The following is a 22,904-nucleotide window of genomic DNA, read 5'->3' on the forward strand; positions in this document are numbered from 1 at the left end:
GTTAAGTGGCTCTCTTAAAGTGAACACGGTGCTGTCGCAAAAAGGTGATGGATGCCATCGCTGTGGGAAAATGAATCATACTGATGATGACTGCTGGTACAAGGACCGTGACTGTCACCAGTTGGGGAGGAAAGGCCACACGAAACGCATGCGTAAAGGTAGAGCCAGAAGCAGCCAAGATTGGAACAGGAAAGAGAAAGACGGAAAACCTGAACTGAAAGGTAATGCAGTTAAACACAGAGTTAAGGACAAAAAGAGAAGAATTCATCATGTTGCTGGTGAGGAAAGTGAAAGTGAAGGAATCAGATCTGACACTGATAGTGAGTTGGAACTGTATTCATTGTCTCGAAAAGAGAGGGATTCACTTATCTCCCTGATGCCTGTAGTTAACGGGAAGAAAATGAAGATGGAGCTGGATACAGGGGGTGGCGTGTCTTTGCTCCCATGAGAACAGTACAAAAGTATGCTGAGTCAGTTGCTGCTGCAACCCACTGACATCATGCTGAAGACATACACTGGGGAACCGCTGGCACCAGAGTGGTTGAGAATTATTAAACTGAACTTGAAAGACATTCATGCCAGAGAGCAAAGTGGAAATGACAATCTGGGGGCTGTGCTAACAAAACACTCAGCTGTTTTCTCTAAGGAGTTTGGGTCAATGAAAGGAATTAAAGCCAGATTGATTCTTAGGCCTGATAATGTAGCCAAATTCTGTCCACCATGTAACATGCCTTATGCTCTCTGACCTCGAGTGTAGGCTGAACTGAAACGCCTGACTGAACTTGGGGTCTTCACACCAGTGGGGCATAGTGCCTGTCAACAAGAAGGATGGCTCAGTGAGACTGTGTGGGGCTTTCAAGGTCACTCTCAATTCACAGCTCTGTGTGGATAAGTACCTACTTCCACGCATTGAGGACCTGTTTGCTTCTCTGGCAGGGGGTCAGCATTTCAGTAAGCTGGGCTTAGCAAATGCCTATCTACAGATGGAGGTAGAAGAGGAGTCTAAGAAGCTGCAGACTATTTTGACTCAAAAAGGGCTGTTCCGTATCAATCATTTACATTTTGGTGGCATCACCAGTGTTGTTTCATATTGGAAAAGATTGGGCCAGTGTCATACAAAGTGAATGTGGGAGCACAAGGAGTGTGGAAACGTCATGTGGATCAGATGCTGACATGTCCTGAGCCAGTATCTCAGCAGGTTGCACTGGATCCTCTGACAGGCACTCTTCACCCTCCTGCCCTCTGCGAGGTGCAACAGGAGTCACCGGACTAAGACCACCAGGTACCAGTACAGCTTCTTCCCTACAGCTGTCAGACTCCTGAACTCTGCCTCCTGACATCTGACCCACATTAAACTCATGGACTGAACAATACACACACCCACAACCACCCATTACTGAACACACAATGGACAAAAACAAACAAATGGCCAACTGTACCATCATACACACAATAATAACATGGACTGAACCACCACTCACAAACACTAGCACTTTATATAACCTCTGTGGAAATTAGCCACATATCTCACTGATCTAAACTGCACTACTGTAAATTCTGTACAGACAATCATTCTGTACAATAATAATTATAGTTCTACAACTGTTTATAACTTGTATAGTTCATATTTCTGTATAGTTTCATATTTTTGTATAGTTTTCATATTTATACCCTGTTCATAGCCTGTACATAGCTTGTACACTCACTACTGCCTGTACATACTTGTAGTTATAGCATATTCATAACTTACCTTCATACCGTGTACATTGTAACATACCATAATAGACCCATATTTTGTACCCTCATACCTATAATAGATCCATTTTTTATTGCTAATATATATTTTGTAATATATCTATATTATTGCTAAAGCACTTTCTCGATAGATGCAAACTGCATTTTGTTGCCTTGTACTTGTGACATGTGCAATGACAATAAATTTTCTATTCTATTCTATTCTAAATGTCACCAGCCCAGAGTGATAGTGACACCTTGCTCCACCCTGGTACATCTCATCAGGAAAAGACTGTTGAACAAGTTCTGCGGACCACAATACCTCCAGAAACACACCAGTCTATTGAAACACTGAGTGTATACAGGTTACAGAAATTGTTAGACATTATCTAGTGAGGGTCACTAAGCCACCCACTTGTTACCGTGTTGTAAAAAAAAGAAAGAAAGAAAGAAAAGAAAAGAAGAAAAAAGAAAAGAAAAAAGTGAAATATTTCTGCGGGCAGTGCTGCGGTCGCTTACCTTAGTGGGGAGAAGATGTTATGTATGAAATATACAGTGTGCTATACAAGCTATCGCCCCTGTTATGTGTGTGTAACTTTCTGAAGTCTAAGGAGCTTGGAAAGAAAAACACCGCACTTCTTTAAGTTGCTTGAAGATGTTTCACCTGTTTTAGCTATTTGGCAGTTGTTAAACCAGTTTTGTGAGCTTTAACCTGAGATTCTGGCGTTTCTGGCAAAATACATTAATATTTAAAAGTCGATTCGGGGGTTTAATAAATCGATATCGCATTATTCAAACTAAAATCAATTTGAAGGGTGAAAATCAATTTTTAAAAATTACCCTTACTTTTCACATCATACAATAAAAACATGTAAAAAATAATAATAAATAAATAAATAAATATATATGTATATATATATATATATATATATATATATATATAATGATTTGATTATTCCAGAACACTCCCTGACCCTGTGTGTGTGTGTGTGGGGGGGGGGGATGTTTGACACCACTGCAGTAATTGTAATAAATACTTCAGTGACATTTTAAATCACTCTTGATGCTAAACTAAAGAAGAAATACATTAAAAAATAAATAAATAAAAATTACTCAAATAAGAAAAATATCCACTGACATACTCACCCATAGTAATGACAGTTGATCGAATGGTGTAAGAAGGTGTAGCGGTCTTGTTTTGACTTTTTCATAGCAAAGGTGGAATCTCTTGAGTGAGAACCTCCAAAGCCAACCCCAACTGTTACTGAAGGATCTACCGGGATGTCAAGGCCAATTTTCCAGTTGTTGGATACAGATGATGTCGAGTCATTGACAAGAGTTTCAACAGAATCATAGACCACACTGGAGACCTTCAAACTGCACTTGGGCAGGGTTCTCCAGTCCACCACAGCAACAGGGACCTTCTGTTTCTCGCCATTCATGTAACGGTTACAGTACATCCTACAGCTACCATTTCCAATCTTCCATGTTTCAGTGTCGATCACATAGGCACCTTTTCTCTCCATCGTCACAATGTCAAAGCCTTCACCACCCAAGTTGTAACCAGGGACAAAGTGAGCCTTTTCACACTCCTGTGGTGTACCAATGAAGCTCACACTGGATGGAAGGCACAAGGGACTCCATGCCCAACACAGGAGCAGGACGTGCCACAGCTTTGCCATCTGAATGGAATCATTTAACAATGAGAGGAGATTAAATTACATGAACAAAAGGGAAGTTAAACAGTGCAAAATTCCATTCCAGCTTTCTTAGGGCAAGAGGCAGGGTACACCCTGGACAGGTCGCCAGTCTGTCACAGGGCTAACACACAGACACAGACAACCATTCACACTCATATTCAAACCCATAAGTAATTTAGAGCTACCAATTAACTTATCCCCACTAACTGCATGTCTTTGGACTGTAGGAGGAAGCCGGAGTACCCAGAAAGAACCCAAGCAAACACAGGGAGAACATGCAAACACCACACAGACCCTGGACTGATGGACCTTCTTGCTATGAGGCAACAGTGCTAACCGCCATGCTGCCCCCCAGTGTAAACTTAAACACCAAAAATATCCACTATACCTCACCCAAAGATCCTATCTTTTCTGACTACATTTGATTTTGCTCATGTGAAGTATGTGCAGGTAACATTTGAATTCATAGCTAGCGAGCTGTCAACATATATCCTGCTTCTTCCTCACTCTATCCAGGCAGCTTTGTCTACTTTGATATTCTAATGTACATGAATCCTCAAGAGTGAAGAAGCAGTCACCATGTCAGCCTGGCGACAGTGCTGAAGAGAAGCCTGGGGTTGTTCTTATTTTCTTTAATCAGTGATGAATGGCAAGGTGTAGCTTTACAGGGGGTTTTATTTTATAAAGCAAGAAACTCTTTTTCCAGCATAAATAACATAAGATAAGATAAGATAACCTTTATTAGACCCAAATTTGTTGTAGACCTTCTAAATTACTCAGACACCATCTCCTCTCCAGCTAATGGGTTATCTGCTTTAAGATGTGAGTACAAGAGTTACACCAGCAAGCCAAGTACTTCTGATTCAAGGCTTTCAAATTCTGAGGAGCTAAATATGATGTAAATTATAAGTAAATAAATATGATGATCAACTAGTAAATAATTTACTAACAGGGACTGTGAGGGAGATTATATCTCTCGGCCGGCCTCAGAACACTTTGGTGTCCCCCAGATAAGCCACATTTCTAGAAATAATAGTTGCTCCCTCCAAGTGGGATGGATGCTGTGTCTAATAACAAAACATAAAAAGTTTTGCAGTTATCTATAAAGCCCGTGTCATTTTTTGGACACCACTCAGGCAGCCAGCAATATAAATAGAATATTTGGCTAAACATGTTACTCCTTGTAAACAACTAAGAACATATAATATTTCACGATAACAAAATAAACTGTAAGCAGTTGAATTTAAAAAAAAACTCTTGTTTTGCATAGTTTTGTTACATTAACCATCTTATCTAGTTTCTACTGGTCATGCAGTGACTTCGTGCAGCTCCACTGGAGCATGACCAATGTTTTCAGAGCCACTACACTAAAGTATTAACCAAACGGCAAAAAGAAAATCATACGGAACAAAGGACTTGTTGGTCTTACCTTGACAGCTGACTGAAAGCTTTGGTCAGTACCTTCTATTATCTTACCTAGAGGGTAGTAAAGATGAAAGAGTGAAGTTTAGGTTGCACCACGCTCCTTTATACCTCAGAAATTTAAAACCCACAATCCCACAAAGACGTGTTTTACCTGGTTCACACCAATATCACACATGGGGGAACTGTTTTGTTGTGGCTTGTTAATATGTTCCAGTAAGTGAAGACAGTCATATGAGAAAGAAAATGTTCTCAGGAGTAACAAAATCCTGTGGAAAAGAATATGTACACCCCTTGTAAAACCACTTTGAGCAGCAAATTCTTTCAGTAATCGTTTCGTATATGGCTTTAATGGTCCTTAACACCATTGTGGAGGAGTTGTGGCTCATGCATATTTATATAATTATTAGCTATGGTTAGGTATGAAGTCTGCAACAACAGTAGGGCACAATCAAAACTGAAGTTCTTTGTTAGTCTCAAAAAAAAAACGTTTTGTGAGTCTTGGGGAAACAGTGATTAGCAGAAAAGCTTTTAGCCAACATATGAGAATTGCTCATCAAAGTACCTCAAACTCAGCACTGCACATTCTTAGCAATCCACAAACAGTTATCCATATAGGCAAAGAACAAGAAAGATTGACAGGAAATAGAGACATGATACCCTTTTACAAACATAGAATATCAGACTTTGAAACATCTAAGTTTCATCTTTTAAAAATAATTGTTAATCCGAGCCTCACGTAAGTGTAAAGCTCAACCAAGTTTCCTATCTGAAAGTGTCCGCAGGTCCTCCCACCATCACCACTGCAACTTGCTCAGAACTTTGTGGGTCTTTAAAGTAGGTCAGTGCCTCGAGAGGTGACAAGAGGCTTTTTAAATTAGATTAGTCATGACCTAACCGCGTTATAATTGAATGATTATCTATCGAACACTTTTTTACTTCTTCTTCTTCTTTTTAATCTGTGACGTGATACGTGTATTTAAACGTAAACTGGTTTAGAATTTACTACCATTAAAATCTAGACTGAGGTAACCTCAACGGCCAGCAGCCGACTGTCCGTAACGGTCTGAGAATCACATTAACCTGCCGTGAACAGCAATGAAATAACTGACGGATCTCTCCGAATCTCTGTCATAAACACGTCTCTGGTTGCAGCAGGTCATAACACGTCTACCTGCTCTTCTACTATATAACATAACATATAATATTTAGATAATCAAAGATTAGTTTTGCTGGTGTGGCGGAGGTGTAGTCTCTGGCCTGCTGCAGAGGAGGGGTGACGCAGTGAGGTCACAGGGCGGGAAGAACAGGTGTGCAGGAAAGAAGTCGGTGGCAGCCATCCAGTGTGTCTGCGTGCTGAACTGAAAGGCTAAGAAACCGCAGTCCATGTTGTCACAAATAAAAAGGCTGTTGCTCACCTCAACCTGACACCAGTGTGTGCGTGTGTTTCGGGGATCTTGCTGATATTCCCAGATGTGTGTGTTATGTGGTTTGGATAACTTTCCTACCAGATTCCATTCACTCACAATATGGCATATTCTTGTATAGTTATTATTTTTAAATTACTTCTTTACTATACTTTTCTGTTGATGTTACAGTAAGTTCACCTTTCAACTACAAATGAATTGATGTGCAGTGAAAATCGGATATTGTGAGGCCCTCTGCATCAAATAGGTTTAGCCTACACAGATAACAGTGTGGTGCAACTGAGTTGATGGGAAGGACTCATATAGTTAAAGCTGAGCAACAAAGGCCACAGAAGCCCTTTAACACAAAATATACTTAAATGTATAAGTTACATTTTGCACTGAATGTTCTGACTGTATTCTGTGACCATGTAGATAAATTGTGTTTCTAAATGATTTTATGATTGTTATTTACCTTTGTAAAAAGCCATGCAGACTGCTGTTGTACTCTGTATTATTGTTTGGCCCCTTTACAAAGGCCAATTAAAACCTCACAAACACAACTAGTTCACATATGTATGGATTTACTTCATATTTCCAAAATAAGCTTCAAACATTTGACCCACAGGCCAACTGCTGGCTTTTTAAAGTGGACAGTTTCAGAGAAGGAGGGCAACAATTTCTGCTTCTCATTGTTTTGAAACCAGGAAGAATGATCTTGCAAGTCATAAGATCACATCATGAGTGAATCTCATCATCAGCTTTACATCCTTCTTACTGACAAACACATTATCCAAAATGAAACAGGAAGAACTCAAATATATTAATTTTCTTTATAAAGTATCATTTATTAAATGTCAAAGTTTTCAGCAATAGTACTTTTATTAAAATAGTTTTTTGTTGTAATTCAACAGTTTGATCCCACTTAAATTCACACTGGGTTGTATGTGACCCATGAAGTAAAAGTCAAAGTGAACTTTATTGTCATCTCAGCCATGTAAATGTATGCAAAGAGACAAATTATAAAGCTCCAGGTTTACACATAGTGCAAATGGTAGGATACTGTACTCTGACATAGAGAATAAGTAAAAAGATACAAATTCTAAATACAAACTTAAACTGTATGGTTAGTCTGCAGTAAACTCCAACACAGAAAGTATGGAATGATGCTTGTATTGATCAGCCATGTCCTGAGTTTATATACCGTACTCTGCAAGACACAAATGAAGTGGACAGTTGTAACTTATATGAGCTGCACAGTTACAAATTTGCAGTACGTGAAAGTGTAATACAGAAGAAGCAGCGCAGTCTGGATATAAAATGCAATGTCTGAAACTTGAATAGACATGAACATGACAGATGCAGTTTACATTCTAACCAGACAGCCCTGCACAGAAGCAGGAGGTGCCGCAGCTTTGCCATCTGTATGGAACCATTTAAGAATGAGAAGATATGAAATGACATGGATAAAAAAACAAAAATAACAAAAGTTAAACATTCTCAACTTTTTCCCAATACATTAAAACAGTTTTCACACATGCACTGCAGCTCTAAACCTTTTCACACATTACTCACTGGAGACGCACATGTGAACAATTGTGCTACTCAAGAATGTTTTAAAAATGACAAAGCATTTTGTAGTATTACACTGACGGTGAACAGCAGGCTCTGATCGATAGAGCAGCATAGATCTATTATTCGGCCTATGCTTTACTAACTGATCTAGAAGTGGAGACTTGAGTCTGCTGTTGTCACAGATTTTGTTTTTAACTACTTTAAAACCCACAAAGGCGTGTGCTAGTTTTACTTCCTTCACACCTAAAACAAACTGGGGCAACTGTTCTTTGTCATGACTTCTTCATGCATTACACCCACTGAACAAATAAATGTAAATATTTTAGCTGCAATAAAAAGCAAAAACATAAGCAAACAGATATCCAGTACATAATCATCTCCCCCTGACTCATTTCCTAACAATGACATTTGGTTTAAAATCACTCATTTACTGACTCCTCATACTTATTCCCAATCTTTCCAAGAAGAACCCCATTTCTGGTGTGGAAAACCTCAGCCAAAGACGGACTCATGGCCGAGGGGATATACTCCTGACACTGGTTCCCACTAAGACTTGGTGCACACTCTACGATGTAGGAAAAGAAGAAGGTCCCATGATTCAGCATGCAGCTGTCGCTCACCTTCCCTGCTCGCAGATCAAATGAACACTCGCCTAACAGATCACTGTTCCAGTAAGTGTCCTCATCATACACAGCAAATTTAAGTTTGTTTTTCATGTTGATGGTGATGGTTCCAAACTCAAATGTTTCTCTCCATCTAGGGTTGTCATCATTACTTATAATATCAGTGCGCTTTTTCTGATCACCATATGTCACCTCCACTGAACCATCTGTCTCAGTCCACTTGTCACCATACAGACCCTTTGCATAAAGTTTGAACACCTTTAAGGTTGCCAGACCTTTCCCAGCAGGACAGCAGTTTGACTTGATGTTCTGGTTACTGTTGCAGACACAAGCACAAGGATCTCTTGCGTTTGATCGGTGCCCAATCTTACAGGTTTCTGAACATTTCTTCAGCACTGCATTTTTCTTAATGTACTGCTCCACTTGTTGCTTCAGTCCCGCCCTGGCAGGATGATTTAATGGCAGTATGGTGTGTAGGGGTTTTAAGTTGTATTGGACCACATCAGGGATACTTTTAAGAGAAATGAGCCAGTTTTTATAGGCCGAGGGGTCAGATTGACCTACAAAGAGGATATCACCTCCATCAATATCTCCACCAATGACCTCTGTGCGCCGCTCATTAAATGAACTGCTGAAACTTTGATTAGACCCCAACTTGTTTTTCTTTCTCTGACAGTGGTCAATTGTGGCATTAATACTGGCAGAATTTGTAAAAGTAGCTGAAGCTTCAACTGACAAACAGTCACTAACATCAGTATCTGTTAGTCCATTCATTGTAGCCATGCAGGTCTTGACAGCAGTGGTTGCTTTAATTTCACCTCCAAGAGACACTTGTGTGATGTAATGTGTTCCATAAGTGTCAATCAGATTGTGATATAATGGCGCAGTTTTAGAGGAATAAGGGGGAATATCCAAAGCCGACTTAAATTCTTGACTCAAAGGAGGACTTGTTGCCAGTCTGTAGCTGTGGAACAGAAAAGCATATCACAGAAAAGTGAATCACCTTAGATTTTGTTTCCTTTAAGTCAAATCATAATACTTTATTAATCGCAGAGGAAATGGCAGCAAACTATTAAGAAACAGTGTTGTCAAACATATGACTCACTGGCCAATCTGATCCAGTGGATGGCTTAGCAAAGTATACAGACTGGGAGCAGGAGGGCATCATTTTTAGCTTTTCACAGTATATTGCACCAGGGAGCATTGTCTTAAAAATCATTATAATAAGTTTGCATATTGAGTTCATGTCAACTAGATGTTCGTCATCCGTTTTACATTATATCTGCCAAATACATTAACCATTGCCAGCCATATTGAGGAACAATAATTAATCCAAACACAGAAACAAGGAAAACTCAAACTTAACGATGTGCTTCAATAACTGTGAACATTTTCTATATATGATAGGGCTTTTTTACACTGACGTTTTTTTCTGTAATGTTTTACATACTTAAAATTAAAATAGGCTATATGTGACACATAATTGAAAATCTGTTTGACGTCACATAAATTCAAATGAAATAAAATTTGTTATTATAAAAAAAAGTGCATTTCTGTCACTAAAAAAATGTATCCATAACACAAAATTTAGAGTTATTTTATCGAAATTTAGAATAAAAGTAGCTCGAAATTTTGACTTACTTTTCTCAAAATTTGGAGTTAATAACTCCAAATTTTGAGCTAGCACTGCCAATCAGTAATCTATGTGAATTACGTCATTTCTTTGTTACCCAGAAGCTGAAGCCCTCAGCTACAAATGCTACAGCTAAGCTACCACTATTACAGTCAGTCCTGAATGCACAAATTGCTGATTATTTTCAGTGTGGCTTCACAAAATATGAAATCCTTGTGTTATTAGCTGAATCACATGGTGTTACTATCAGCAAACATACTCTCGAAAGCGCCGATTTGTTGCGATCCAGTTTTGAGTGCGCATTCCACGTAGATTACTGATTGGCAGAGCTAACTCGAAATTTCGAGTTACATTTCTCAAAATTTCGAGTTTCGGAAACGGGCTTCCATAAATATTCCCTGACATACTCACCCATAGAATTTACAGTTGATCGAATGGTGTAAGAAGGTGTAGCGGTCTTGTTTTGACTTTTTCATGGCAAAGGTGGAATCTCTTGAGTGAGAACCTCCTAAGCCAACCCCAACCTTTGCTGAAGGATCTACCGGGACGTCAAGGCCAATTGTCCAGTTGTTGGATACAGATGATGTCGAGTCACTGACAAGAGTTTCAACAGAATCATAGACCACACTGGAGACCTTCAAACTGCACTTGGGCAGGGTTCTCCAGTCCACCACAGCAACAGGGACCTTCTGTTTCTCGCCATTCATGTAACGGTTACAGTACATCCTACAGTTACCATTTCCAATCTTCCATGTTTCAGTGTCGATCACATAGGCACCTTTTCTCTCCATCGTCACAATGTCAAAGCCTTCACCACCCAAGTTGTAACCAGGGACAAAGTGAGCCTTTTCACACTCCTGTGGTGTACCAATGAAGCTCACACTGGAAGGAAGGCACAGGGGACTCCATGCCCAACACAGGAGTAGGACGTGCCACAGCTTTGCCATCTGAATGGAACAATGAGAAGAGATTAAATGATGATTAAACTTTAAATATAAAAAAATGACCAATATAATAGAGTATTTTTCAAATGTTCACTTCACCCCCAAATAATTTGTCATTTCTCAGTGGAGATGTATGTGAAACCAGAAATCACACAGTTAAACTTTTGTGTCTATGTAGTGGTATGAGTATGAGTGGTCAACCTATATCCTGCCTCAGTACCTACCTCACTCTACCCTGGCAGCTTTTTAAATTAAACCAAACAGTGGTAAAGTTGTGTTTACTGTGATTTTCTATTGTACCTGTGCATACTAAAGTGAAGTACCAGTTCTTATTTAGCACAGTAAAGATACAAAAAGAGACGAAGAGAAATGTTAAAGTAGACCACTGCAAAACAATGTAATATAAAAGGAAAAAAAGACAAAAATTGCTTGCTTTTCTTAATCTGGTGAGAAGTTGAGTACACTTTGAAAACATTTAGACAGACTTTACTGTCCTAAAAAAATTCCAGAAAACAAATGCTGCTAAGATATCTTTAAAAAAAAAATCGAATTTCTCCACGTTCATAAAGTGTGGGCATGCAAACAACAATTTATAGATAAAAGGCTATTAAACTTGTTAACCCTGCATGTAATCATTCTTAAAGAAACAAAGGACTTGGTGGTCTTACTTTGACAGTTGACCGCAGGCTTTGGTTAGTACAGTCTATGATCTGATCTAGACTGTTGTACAGATGAAGACGTTGCGTTTTTATACTGAACATATAAAAAGTCAATGTCATATGCGCACCAGTTTTACTTCCTTCACACATATTTAATGTGTGTGGAAACTATTGCTCTTTACACATTGAAATAAAACAAAGGTTAAGTACACCCATTGTGAAATCCTCCTTACCAGCAATATCTTGCAGTTATGCAGATATTGCAGCACTCAACAGCATTTCAGTCCCCTGAGTTCTGAACTGGGCCTTGATTCTTTTTTTTTCCAGCCAAACTGTGCTTTGGATTATTGTCCTGCTGCAAGACCAAGTTTCGGTGGATTTAGGTGTCAGACTAACTTTGGTATACAAAAAAGTTCATGGTCGATTCAGTGATTGCAAGAATGAATGCTGAATGCTGTGGATGCAAAACAAGCACAAAACAACACCCAAACAAATTTGCTAGAACATCCACTCCTAGGAAGATTGCGACATTGTGTTAATATACACCTGAATACTGCAGACCAGCCCAAACTGCCAAATCCTCTGCTTCTATACACGTGGCCAGACATGCTGATAATCAGTCAATCAAGTGCACTGGATTATCAGCACCTGGCCGTTACTTACCTTGCATTCCTATGGAAGTAGTAAGGGTGTCGTTTTTGACCGGCCTGCAGAGTCCCATGACAGCTTTGCTTTTGTCAGCAAAATTATATAATAATTTCTTACAAACTATTTTAAGAATATATTATATAAAATTTATTATATAGAATTACAAATTTTAGATAATAAAATCTTATTAAGAAGAAACATTTATTTATTAAATGTGCAACAATAACAAGGCACAATCAAAACGCCACTTCTTCATCTGTACTAGAATCTAGGTCTAGTCAGTTATGGGGCAACAATAATTAGCAGAAAAATTTTTAGCCAAAATATGAGAACTTGAAGAAGGTGATAGCAGTTAGACGAAGACAATACTATGGACCAGACCTCATACCACAGGCTATACCCAGGGGAAGCTACACCAAGTCTATATGGTTTACCGAAGATACATAAACAGGGTGTACCTTTAAGACAAATTGTCTTCGTGATCAACTTGGTCACCCAAGTTTCTGTCTTGGATCTTCAACCTGCTGGCAGGCAGCTCTAAACACCACAACCAGAACACCTTGGATTTTGTTGAGAAGGGAAGTGAAATCATTATGGAGGCAGATGAAATATTGGTCTTGTATGATGTTACATGTCTGTTCACTTGTGTTCCAGTCACTGAAGCAGTGGAGGTAGTTTGTAAGAGATTACAGAAACACGACCACCTTCAGCACCAACCAAGTGTGTTTGCTCTTGGAACTGTGTCCGAATCCCTCCAATGTCACATACAAGGGTCAGTACTACAGGCAGAAACATGGGTGTGCCATGGGTTCCTCGGTTTCACCTATTGTGGCCAACTTGTACATGGAAGAAGTGGAAAAGAGGGCTTTGTTATCCTACCCTGGAACACCATCAAGTCATTGGTTCAGGTATGTGGATGACACCTGGGTAAAAATTCACAGATAACATTAATTCGGTGGACCAACACATCAACTTCACTAGGAAGGATATGAAAAATGACATGTTAGCCTTCTTAGACTCTGAGATTTCTATCAGTAACGGGGGACATGTAAGAGTTTATGTGTACCGTAAACCAACATATTCAGAACAGTATTTAAGGTTTGACTCTCATCATCCACTGGAGCACAAACTGGGTGTCATCAGGACGCTACAACACAGAGCGAACACCCTCCAGTCTATTGTGCAGTCTATTCACACCTATTCCAACGTAACTCCACCCCACTGCACAAAGCAAGTTCCATAAAAACATGGATGAGCATGTTTGGTGTGGAAGAACTTGACGGGCCTACGCAGAATCCTGACCTCAATCTCATAGGACACCTTTGGGATGAAATAGAGTAAGCCAGGTCTTCTTGCCTGAATATAAGAGCTGATGCTGTTATATTAGCAAAGTGTGGGTCAACACCATATTAAACCCTATGGATTAAGATTGGAATGTTACTTAAGGTTATTTGTGTATGACTACAGACAAGTGAATACTACTGGGCACTGCCTAACTGTGCTTAATTTAATTCTCCCCAGACTTCAGGCCAAGGTGGGGGAATAGAAACTGTTTTTTGGAGTATATATGACTGTAAGCAGCTTTCTCCCTCATTTTCCTCCAGTGTTTAATTGACCTTATTTGAGCAGGACTGCTCTAACCCAGTGTTATGTGTTGTGATTTACTGTCCACCTAAATACAATAAGGACTTCTTATATGACTTTTTAAAAAGCCTTAGCTTAATCTCACACAGTGGGTGGCTGCATGTGGGCATACATGTGGGCATACAGTGAACCTTGTCTCATCCTATAGCCTGCTTGTTTTAAACTTGATGATTTTAGATGCAGTGTTTTCAGATCATAAGTCTGTGTTATTTGACATTGTTTTGTCGACAGGTTGTGTTAAGAACCACACTCCTGAATATAACCAGATGTCAGCACGTTTCATGAATTGTCCCAGCTAATTTCCATCCTCCACACTGACAGTACACTGCTTATGCTGTCTTTTTACTAAATGGTAAATGGCCTGTATTTGTATAGCGCTTTTCTAGTCCCTAAGGACCCCAAAGCGCTTTACACAACCTGTCATCCACACATTCACACACTGGTGATGGCAGCTACATTGTAGCCACAGCCACCCTGGGGCGCACTGACAGAGGCGAGGCTGCCGAACACTGGCGCCACCGGGCCCTCTGACCACCACCAGTAGGCAACGGGTGAAGTGTCTTGCCCAAGGACACAACGACCGAGACTGTCCGAGCCAGGGCTCGAACAGGTGTTGTGCCAAAAAGTGATTGTCTGCCAAAAACTGATTTCCAGTGTTTCTGTGTATTTTTTATGTGTAATATCTTTACGTATGTTCGTAAATAGACTTCGGTGAACAGGGGATACAAAGGGGTTACATAAAGAATTAAAACATTATCTGTTTTTTAAGTATCTTTACAACTTGTACTTACATTATAACCAATCCGGTCCTTTATCCCCACTTAAAATATTTTTACAGAACTATTGTAATATTTGCTGCCATTTCTGCTGTCCTGTTGGGCAACTTACTCTTACAAAATACATTTTTAATGTTAATGAGATTTTTTTTACTGCATAAATAAAGGTTATATAAAAGTCGCTGCCAAAAACTGATTGCGGCTTGTATCTTGCTACACGAATGTTGTTTGTGGCTCAAGATGACTTTATGTCATCCATAAGGGATGCATTTGACATATGTTTAACATATTATAGCCCAACAAGTTACTTATAGCACTTTAAATATGAGCAATCGCTTTTTGGCAAATACCGGAAATCAGTTTTTGGCAGACAATCACTTTTTGGCACAACACCGGCAACCTTCCGATTACAAGGCGAACTCCCAACTCTTGAGTCACGATCGCCCCACATTTGCTAGTGGCATAAAGAAGCACATCCCTTTGATTAATTCCAAATGAGCATACGGCGGTGTCTCTGGGAGCGCGCAGGAATTTTCAGCTGGGAAGAGCAAGTAACTGCTCATAAAGTCGCTGCTCATAAAAACCAACACTCACGTGTTCTTAAAAATATCTGTAATTCCGGTATCACGCTTGTAACAATTTTTGCGATTTGAATTTTTCGCTGCATTTGTTTTCGTTTACCTTATTTCTGACTGGCTGCAGGGTGAGGGCGCTGATCGAGAGCCCGCCTGTGTGTGCGTGGATTAACTTTTTAATTAGATCTGCGTAGGGTTTTTAAACTGTAATGTAAAATATTCTGCTGTTTTAATGTATTTTACCGTAGGACTCCACTAAATGAGCAACCTAACAGCATTAAAATGGACTGATTATCTAACGACTGAAGTGACGCGCGTATTTACACGTAAACTCTTTCGTGCGCGTTTTAGTAAATACTTTACACCGGTAAGTTCTAAACAGTAAAGTAAACTGACTGTCCGTGAGGAGCACCGTTCCGGGAATCACGTTACTGACGGACGTCTCCGAGTCTCCAACATAAAACGTCTGCGCATGCACCCTCTCTCGGCAAGCTGTGAAACGTCTACCTACTTCTCTGCTACATTAATTAGGAATTGGGACATTTAAAAGACTAGGGCTCAGATATGCAGCTTAATTCTAGATCAGGCGAAACGACTATACACACAAATGTAGCCTCTTTACATGAGGTAACCCGTGTTCAGTTTCAGCCAGTAGCGCTTTTGCATGACAGCAGAAAGTGAAGGTAGTCAGCTGGACTATTGCGCCAACTTGCCTCTCACTTTTTAAAAAAAGTTTTGGGGTTTTTTTGTTGTGTGTGTGACCTTGTGTGTGCCAGTCAGCCACATCACACCTTGATTAGTGAGGTTGCCTTGATTGTTACTCCCAGAGATTTATATGATGATTGGACTAGAGAGTCTTATGCATGCTGCTGTACTAAATAAATGTGCAATTTTTGATTCCTGTTGTAGCTGTTGTTTTTCGCAGTTTCCGTAGAAACCATAATACAGGAACAACTTGTTTTTTTAAATATGAGTTTATTCATGCTTATTTTTGTCAGTGATCCAAGAGTCATCTGAGAGATGCTAGCATCAAACCAGGAGCCTGTGTTCTTGTCAGCATCTCTAAACGTTTGTCTTCATCTCGCCCAGGTTTCCCATTTATTATTTTATTATTCCTAGCTACCCTTGTTTTTTTTTCTTTTTTTAAACCTGTCTTGCTCAGAAGCAAGCAGAATAATGGTCCGAATGCTTTGTTGTGCCAAACATGTTTGCTTTCCCAAGAGGAGCACAGTAGACTCTTCTTGTTGATGTTTTTGCTTCATTCATTTATTTCATTTTATACAGTAATTCATAATATTGCTGGAGTGGAGGAATGGACGAAGAAAAGGACCAGGAAAAAAGAGAGAAAACAGTATGTGTGTGTGTGTGTGGGGGGGGGGGGGGGGGGGGTCAAGGATGAAGCAAACAGATATGCTAGGACTCCAACTGCTGCATCGGTAACAAAGCACACTCAAACGATACGCAGCACCTAAAGGCCGAAACAAAGAGAGGAGACCGAGGACAGTCAAGAGAGCTGAAGATCTGAGGCCACACTTCCCGATGACAACCGTGTGTCCATCCCAGCCAACCCCCGCCAGAGAACGGCCACCTCAGCACGAGCTGAGGATGGGGTCCCAGACCCCGAGTACCACCCAACACCTAGCAGAGCCCCCACCACACGACAAAGAGGCCCAAGCCACCCCTGGCCACATCCCCCAAGGAAACAGCTCACCAATCACACCTAAACACTCAGTCAGACACCCCGGAGCCACCAAGTACCCAACAAAGGCCTAAAATACCCATAGGTGACCAGTTACAGTGGCCAAAGTGTGAAGCTGGAGACCGCAGTTTGTTTTCTGTTTCACCCACTGTTTAGTTTCATTTTTAATCACTGCCTGGTTAGAATTAGGCTCAAAAACTATTTGATTAGACTACAGAGAACATCACGATTTGAGTTAGAATATATAAGATGCCCTAACAGTAACACACATTTCAGGGTCTTAAACAATACACAACCAACCCGTAGTATTCAACCAACACAGACTGTGTTATTCTCATACCACATAAACCAAGTACTTACACCATTTTCCTTTATTCAAATGCAGCTTATCTTTCTTTAGTTTATTTTTTAGCTTATCTTGTTTTCAATACTTTGTGGTCTGATGTAATCTGACTAATTTAGCTGAATAGGGAAACCTTATTAAGCTTGCATTAGATTTATATCAATTATAGCACATATTTGTCTTATAAATGTGTCTCATCAATAACCACCATTTTAGTTATAACTGTTTTTTATTGCACATTAAGAATTCAAGATTAAGTTCTTCTGCAGTAAAACCACTGAAGCCAACTTGACATTTCTAATGCAGTTCCTGGTAAGAAGTCAGTAAACATTAACACAATTCCAGCTTAAAGCTTATTCAGAGTTAAATCCACCCTTTAGCAAAAAAGAAAGCTCGTGCTCTTTAATAATCTTGTCATTGAGAAGAGGAATTCAATCAAGAGATATTATCATTGTCCTTGTGAGTTTATTGATTTCTTGGCACACTGCAGTATGTGTATATTTTTGCCATGAATTGTACCGAAAATTTCCATCCAGTTAACAATAAAAGTGCATATGAAGTCTGCTTTTATGGTTTGTTTCGTGTTTTTCGTTTGAACGCTGTTTGTTACACACTACCACCTACATCCATCAGACTAGATTTTAATAAAGGGTATCATGAAAAAAAGTTCATGTCTATTATTGGTTTAATAGTATGATGAAGTTCAAATTGTCTAAACTATGATTGAGGGTTAGAGTGAGCATGTGCGTGTCTGTGGGGTGGGTAGGTGGGGGTGTTTACACTGTCAGTACATGGTGTTGGAAAACATTTCACAGAATTATTAGGCAGTCAGTGTTAAAATTACACAGTGTTAACAGTGTGAACTGTGCTTTGTTGTTGCTGCAACTTTTCTGACTAAACAGTACAGTACAGTTTATTAAAAGAAATATAAAGACTGATCTGACACATGATCAAACATACTGCAAAGTTCACAATATGTAAAAGTTTTTAGTATGTTAATGTCGACTTACTTTCAGGATTTCAACGGAATAAAAGCACACAATACTATTTATTGTAAAAAAGAAAGGCACTCAAAGGTCACAACACTGCATCTTATTAGTTTGCTTTGCAGTGAATTGTTAGCCAAATGCCCAATACGTCTGAACACATACAGGGAAGATGCACTTAGTTTGAGACCTACAGAATGTACTTTTTCCATAACTGATTACTTGTGTCTCCCAGAGTTTTTACAAGTAGAATGGAAGCAGTTTGGTTGTCAGATAAAGCTCTACTTGTCAGAGTTTAAAATTTCCTTTTTGCTAAAGTTGGAGCTTAAACTGCCGCTGAGTTATGCTACCATGGACTCAGGCTGCTAGAATATCTCTCATGATTCATCAAGCATCAAAGAACCTCTCAGTAATAAAATAATTAGCTGTACAACCACTTACAGCTTTCAAGGCTCAAAACTAAACGCAACCATGAAATCATAAAAACAAAAGGCATCAAAATTTGAGGAAAAAAAATCACCAGGAAATGGTACAAGCCATTAGCGATTGACTACTCAATACTGTACTAAGTACGTGGTAAAAACATATGAAGTGAAATGTACGTTAAGCCTTTTTTTATTGTCGTACTATTTGTAATTTTCAGGTTATCATCACAATGTCGATCAGAGGGTAAAGGTTTTATTTAAACTCAGTAGGCTACATGGCATGTGAAGGCATTTCAGAGAATCGTGCTAATAACATTCAGAGTAAAAATGACTCTCACAGTCATCGCAAGAAAGACATCACTTCCTGTGATGTGGTGGAACCGTGCACTGTCAGTGCTGCAGGTTTGCAGATGCATCCCTAAAATGGTATAACAGCATATAAAGACTGGTATACATATATTCTGCTTTGCAAAGTTTATAAGTCAGTTAATGCAACAAATAAATGCATCAGCTGACATATTTAAGCAGAATAAAAACAGCACAGTTCTTCTCTTTGTTGCCATATACCTACTTTGTAACAGCAAAGCTGCTGCAACACATGAACCAAAATGTCACACTTTTCACACTAGACTCATATGGCTCAACCATTTTTAAAACAAGCAAGCTTAATGTTTCCAGTCTTCTTTGTAAGTTTTCATTCACATATTAATATTAATAAATGATCTTACACTATGAATCAAGCATCATTGAGGATAGCACAATGACCAGGAGTTTACAGAAAGGGGAATTCAGTATATAAAAGATGACATGACGAAAGGGTTTCAGATGAAAACCTGCCACATTTCCCAAGTAAATTGTAAGAACTTGAACTGTTTTTAATTTTCCCTGTCTTAAAACCATCTATTAGATTCTTGTAATTGAATGGAAAACTACTAGGGTATAAACTAGTGTATATGTGCAATTACTCAGAATTTTAAGGTGGATTTTCTTTGTTCATATTATAAACAAGTTCACCCTCTGCTGCTGCTTATCCATAACTACAGACAGCCTTCCATCATTACTGAAATTCTGTGGTAAGTTTAAAAAGTTGCATTTCATTTTGTTACCACATGAGGGCACTATAAGGAATCAGAAATGTAAGCCATTCATCATGTGGGTTTTTACAGTAACATCTTGTAAAAAGAGATTTTTTAAAAAGGAACTTCTGAAACTTATCTTTGAAACTGAGACAAGCCTTGGTCTTAGATCTGGGTTCTTGTTAAGCTATATACAGATGTGTTCAAAACCCTGATACACGCATCACAGCCATTACCTCAGCTGCTTATCAGATGTGTCTTTAGCTTTCTGTCAAAGTTTTTGCCTTGAGACTGCGGTAACTGGGGAAATGGTGTATACAGCATCTATATATAACACAAACAGGACATGTGGCAAAACACAGAGGCAAAGAGATTGGTTATTTCCACAGAGATTATCTTGTGCTTGTATAAATACATGTACACACGGGAACACTTTTATATCTTCCCTGTGAAAACATGCATGCAGATAATTATGCACGCACACAGTGATTCTACATCGTAAATCTATTTACAGTGTATGCTAGACAAAGTCACACCCATGGATGCAATCAAGCAGTAAAATGTTTACAGCTTTCTTCTAGCTCTCAACACAACTTATTTCCAAATGTTACAAAAAAGTGAGGGGTGGGGGTGGTAGTGGCAGGGGGGTAACAGATGCTCTTTACAATATCAGCCTATTCTCCCCTGAGAGTACAGCAGGGCACACCCACAAACAGATCCACCAAGCAACTCTAAATGATCTACAGCACTCCGCAGATCAGTGAATATTGTCCTAAAACAAATGCACGACATACATCTTCAAACAATAAAAAAACCCCGCTCTATCTTATTACTGCTACTTCAGAAGAAAAAAAAGGAACAACGCTTCATGAGAACTGAAGGTAGGAGGAAGATTGCTCTGTTTGCATTTGCTTTTTGTTGTGGCCATTTGCACCTACCTCCACTGAGACTGAAAGTGCACGGCTGCAACCTCAAAAAGGAAGTAGGCGAGGTCTATTTTGACACCAACCGTGCTTCGAAATATATTCCAAGAGGTGCTGTTTTGAAGTTTCATTTTACACATATTTAGGTGCTGGAGAACGGAAGGAAGACAGTGAAATAATTTCAAGATTTATTAGGTTTTTTTGTATTATTATGATCTTGTTGAGTTAACTGCTTCCATGGACACTACTGGACTATTCTCCAAAACCCTGATTAAACTGATATTTGTGGATTTATACAAGCTGGCTGAACTTTTGAACTACAAGATATAAAAAAAATAAACCTTGAGGAACTGAGACTGAGGTATTGTTCAAGACGCCTAAATATACTGCTGGATGCTAGATCGCTCAGAGTGCACGGTGTGACAATGCCTGTGATTGTACTAGAGGCCAGAGACTTCACCAGTCCCCTTTTCCTGGTGCGCACATTGGAAGTCCTAACAACCTGCACAGCATTCAGTCTTGTGGCCTCTGTGGAACATAGTAACACAACTTGGAACAGAACCTTTAGGATCTTCTGTATGTTCATCTGGTGCTTCTTCTTCACCATTACCCTGCTCATCCACATCCTGAGCATCATCCAGTTTCACAGTCTTATCCGAGTATCCTGGAAGAACCTAACTATGACGGTGGCAGTGTTGGGGGCACTGATGACTTTCAGTACATCTGTGATTTTCCCTTGGATGGTGATGGATCATAAGGGGGAACTACCACGTCCTGTGGCGGCTGCAGTGGCCTCAGGTCTCACCTTCCTGGCCTACACCTCAGAGTCAATTGTGCTCCGCACCCAAGCGCACGAGCAAAGAGGCTACATGAGCACCATGCCGGGTCTCCTCAAGATCATCCAGCTATGGGGGGGCTGTATGATCATACCTCTGGTTGTGGAGATGGTCCATGAACTCCTTAATGGAGTAGCATGGCAGCTATCGGTCTCTGGTGTGTCATATGGTGTCTGCATCCTCATGTCTCTAATTACACTGGTGGTTATAGTAGGTGACTTTGCTGGGCGATGTCTTCTGCCTTTTGACAGATTTTTGGCTGGCTTCTCCCTAATTGGAGTACTGCTCTACATGTTGGCCACAGTGATTTGTTTTACCAAGATACTGCAGCTGAATGAAAACAAAAAAGCCATAACACAACAGCTGGTTATTATGGAAACCGTTATATCCAGTATTACACTATTAGCTTACACAGTGGATCTCGCTTTCTCCATCAAACTGTTGTGTGACAGGGGTCGTATGTGAAGGTCCTCATATATTGTGTGAAAAGTGTTCTGAAGGGTGTAATATGGGGAAAATAACATGTTGAATGTATGATAACTATAATTAACTTCCTAAACAGTTACTCATGATGCTTAACAAATCAAACTGTAAATTAGTTATTCAGAATAAAGAGTCTAAAAAAGAAAATTAACCCAAAGGCATTCAGACTAATAATAAAATTGTTTCCAATGTAACTGATACATGAAAGACTAATTATTTTCTTTTTATTACATACCTTAACACAACCTGCAGTACCATCAGTTTAATGGGGCCAGTTGCCAGTTGCTAACACTAGATGGCAACACGACATTAGCAGTACCACTATTTAAATCACAGGAGGGAACTTTTAACTGTACATTACACTCAATGTTTATTTTTCAGCAGGTGTCAGCTGCGCCTTTTTGTGAAGATAAAAACTGCTGTAAATAACATCCTTCTTTAATGCATTTAGCTCTTAAATACTAATTAGATGTGACTGTTATTCACACACTTTTTAACTGATTAGCCTGCACACAAGCAAAATAAAAGATGGATTTGCTTTCTTTTTCTTTTATGATAATCTACAAAAGGAGTTTATTTTAATTTAGTAAATTTTGTGTCCCCAAGATAAGCCAGAAAAAAAACTGTACACTAGTGTTCCCGACTTATTTACATTTTACACTGTTTACCTTACACATCTGCCTCACCAGCTCAGGCCTGCAAAGCAGCTCTGTCAAAACATCGATTGGCTATCCCAAACCGCATTGCAATGGAGTTATCCGTCTGCTCGGTTTCGATTACTCTGGCCTCCCGTG

The 22,904-nt window shown here is 39.4% G+C and overlaps 3 protein-coding genes across 6 annotated transcripts; 1 reads left to right on the plus strand and 2 right to left on the minus strand.

Annotated features, from left to right (window-relative positions):
* Window positions 1-2,876: 2,876 nt before the first annotated feature.
* LOC309708789 (perforin-1-like) lies at window positions 2,877-11,751 on the minus strand (the record flags this gene model as incomplete). The annotated part of the gene is made up of 2 exons (XM_082537078.1): window positions 11,706-11,751; window positions 2,877-3,416 (listed from the first exon to the last, which is right to left on the minus strand). The coding sequence occupies exon 2, from the start codon at window positions 3,414-3,416 to the stop codon at window positions 2,877-2,879; it is 540 nt and encodes a 179-aa protein (XP_082393204.1). The 5' UTR covers window positions 11,706-11,751.
* Window positions 7,165-22,809, minus strand: LOC309708461 (perforin-1-like). Of its 4 annotated transcripts, none has more exons than XM_082536536.1 (3): window positions 22,779-22,809; window positions 10,505-11,040; window positions 7,165-9,424 (listed from the first exon to the last, which is right to left on the minus strand). In XM_082536536.1, the coding sequence occupies exons 1-3, from the start codon at window positions 22,785-22,787 to the stop codon at window positions 8,257-8,259; spliced, it is 1,713 nt and encodes a 570-aa protein (XP_082392662.1). In that variant the 5' UTR covers window positions 22,788-22,809; the 3' UTR covers window positions 7,165-8,256. The 4 variants fall into 4 exon arrangements, with proteins under 4 accessions (XP_082392662.1, XP_082392664.1, XP_082392663.1 ...); XM_082536538.1 differs by having other exon boundaries at window positions 22,784-22,788; XM_082536537.1 differs by lacking the exon at window positions 22,779-22,809 and adding an exon at window positions 15,446-15,671.
* Window positions 20,865-22,308, plus strand: LOC309708463 (myeloid-associated differentiation marker-like). The gene has a single exon (XM_082536541.1). It carries the CDS (start codon window positions 21,217-21,219, stop codon window positions 22,090-22,092), a length of 876 nt encoding a protein of 291 aa, XP_082392667.1. The 5' UTR covers window positions 20,865-21,216; the 3' UTR covers window positions 22,093-22,308.
* Window positions 22,810-22,904: the final 95 nt, after the last annotated feature.

Source organism: Aulonocara stuartgranti (genome assembly GCF_965226115.1).
Source record: "Aulonocara stuartgranti genome assembly, chromosome: 6".
Taxonomy (NCBI): Eukaryota; Metazoa; Chordata; class Actinopteri; order Cichliformes; family Cichlidae; genus Aulonocara; species Aulonocara stuartgranti.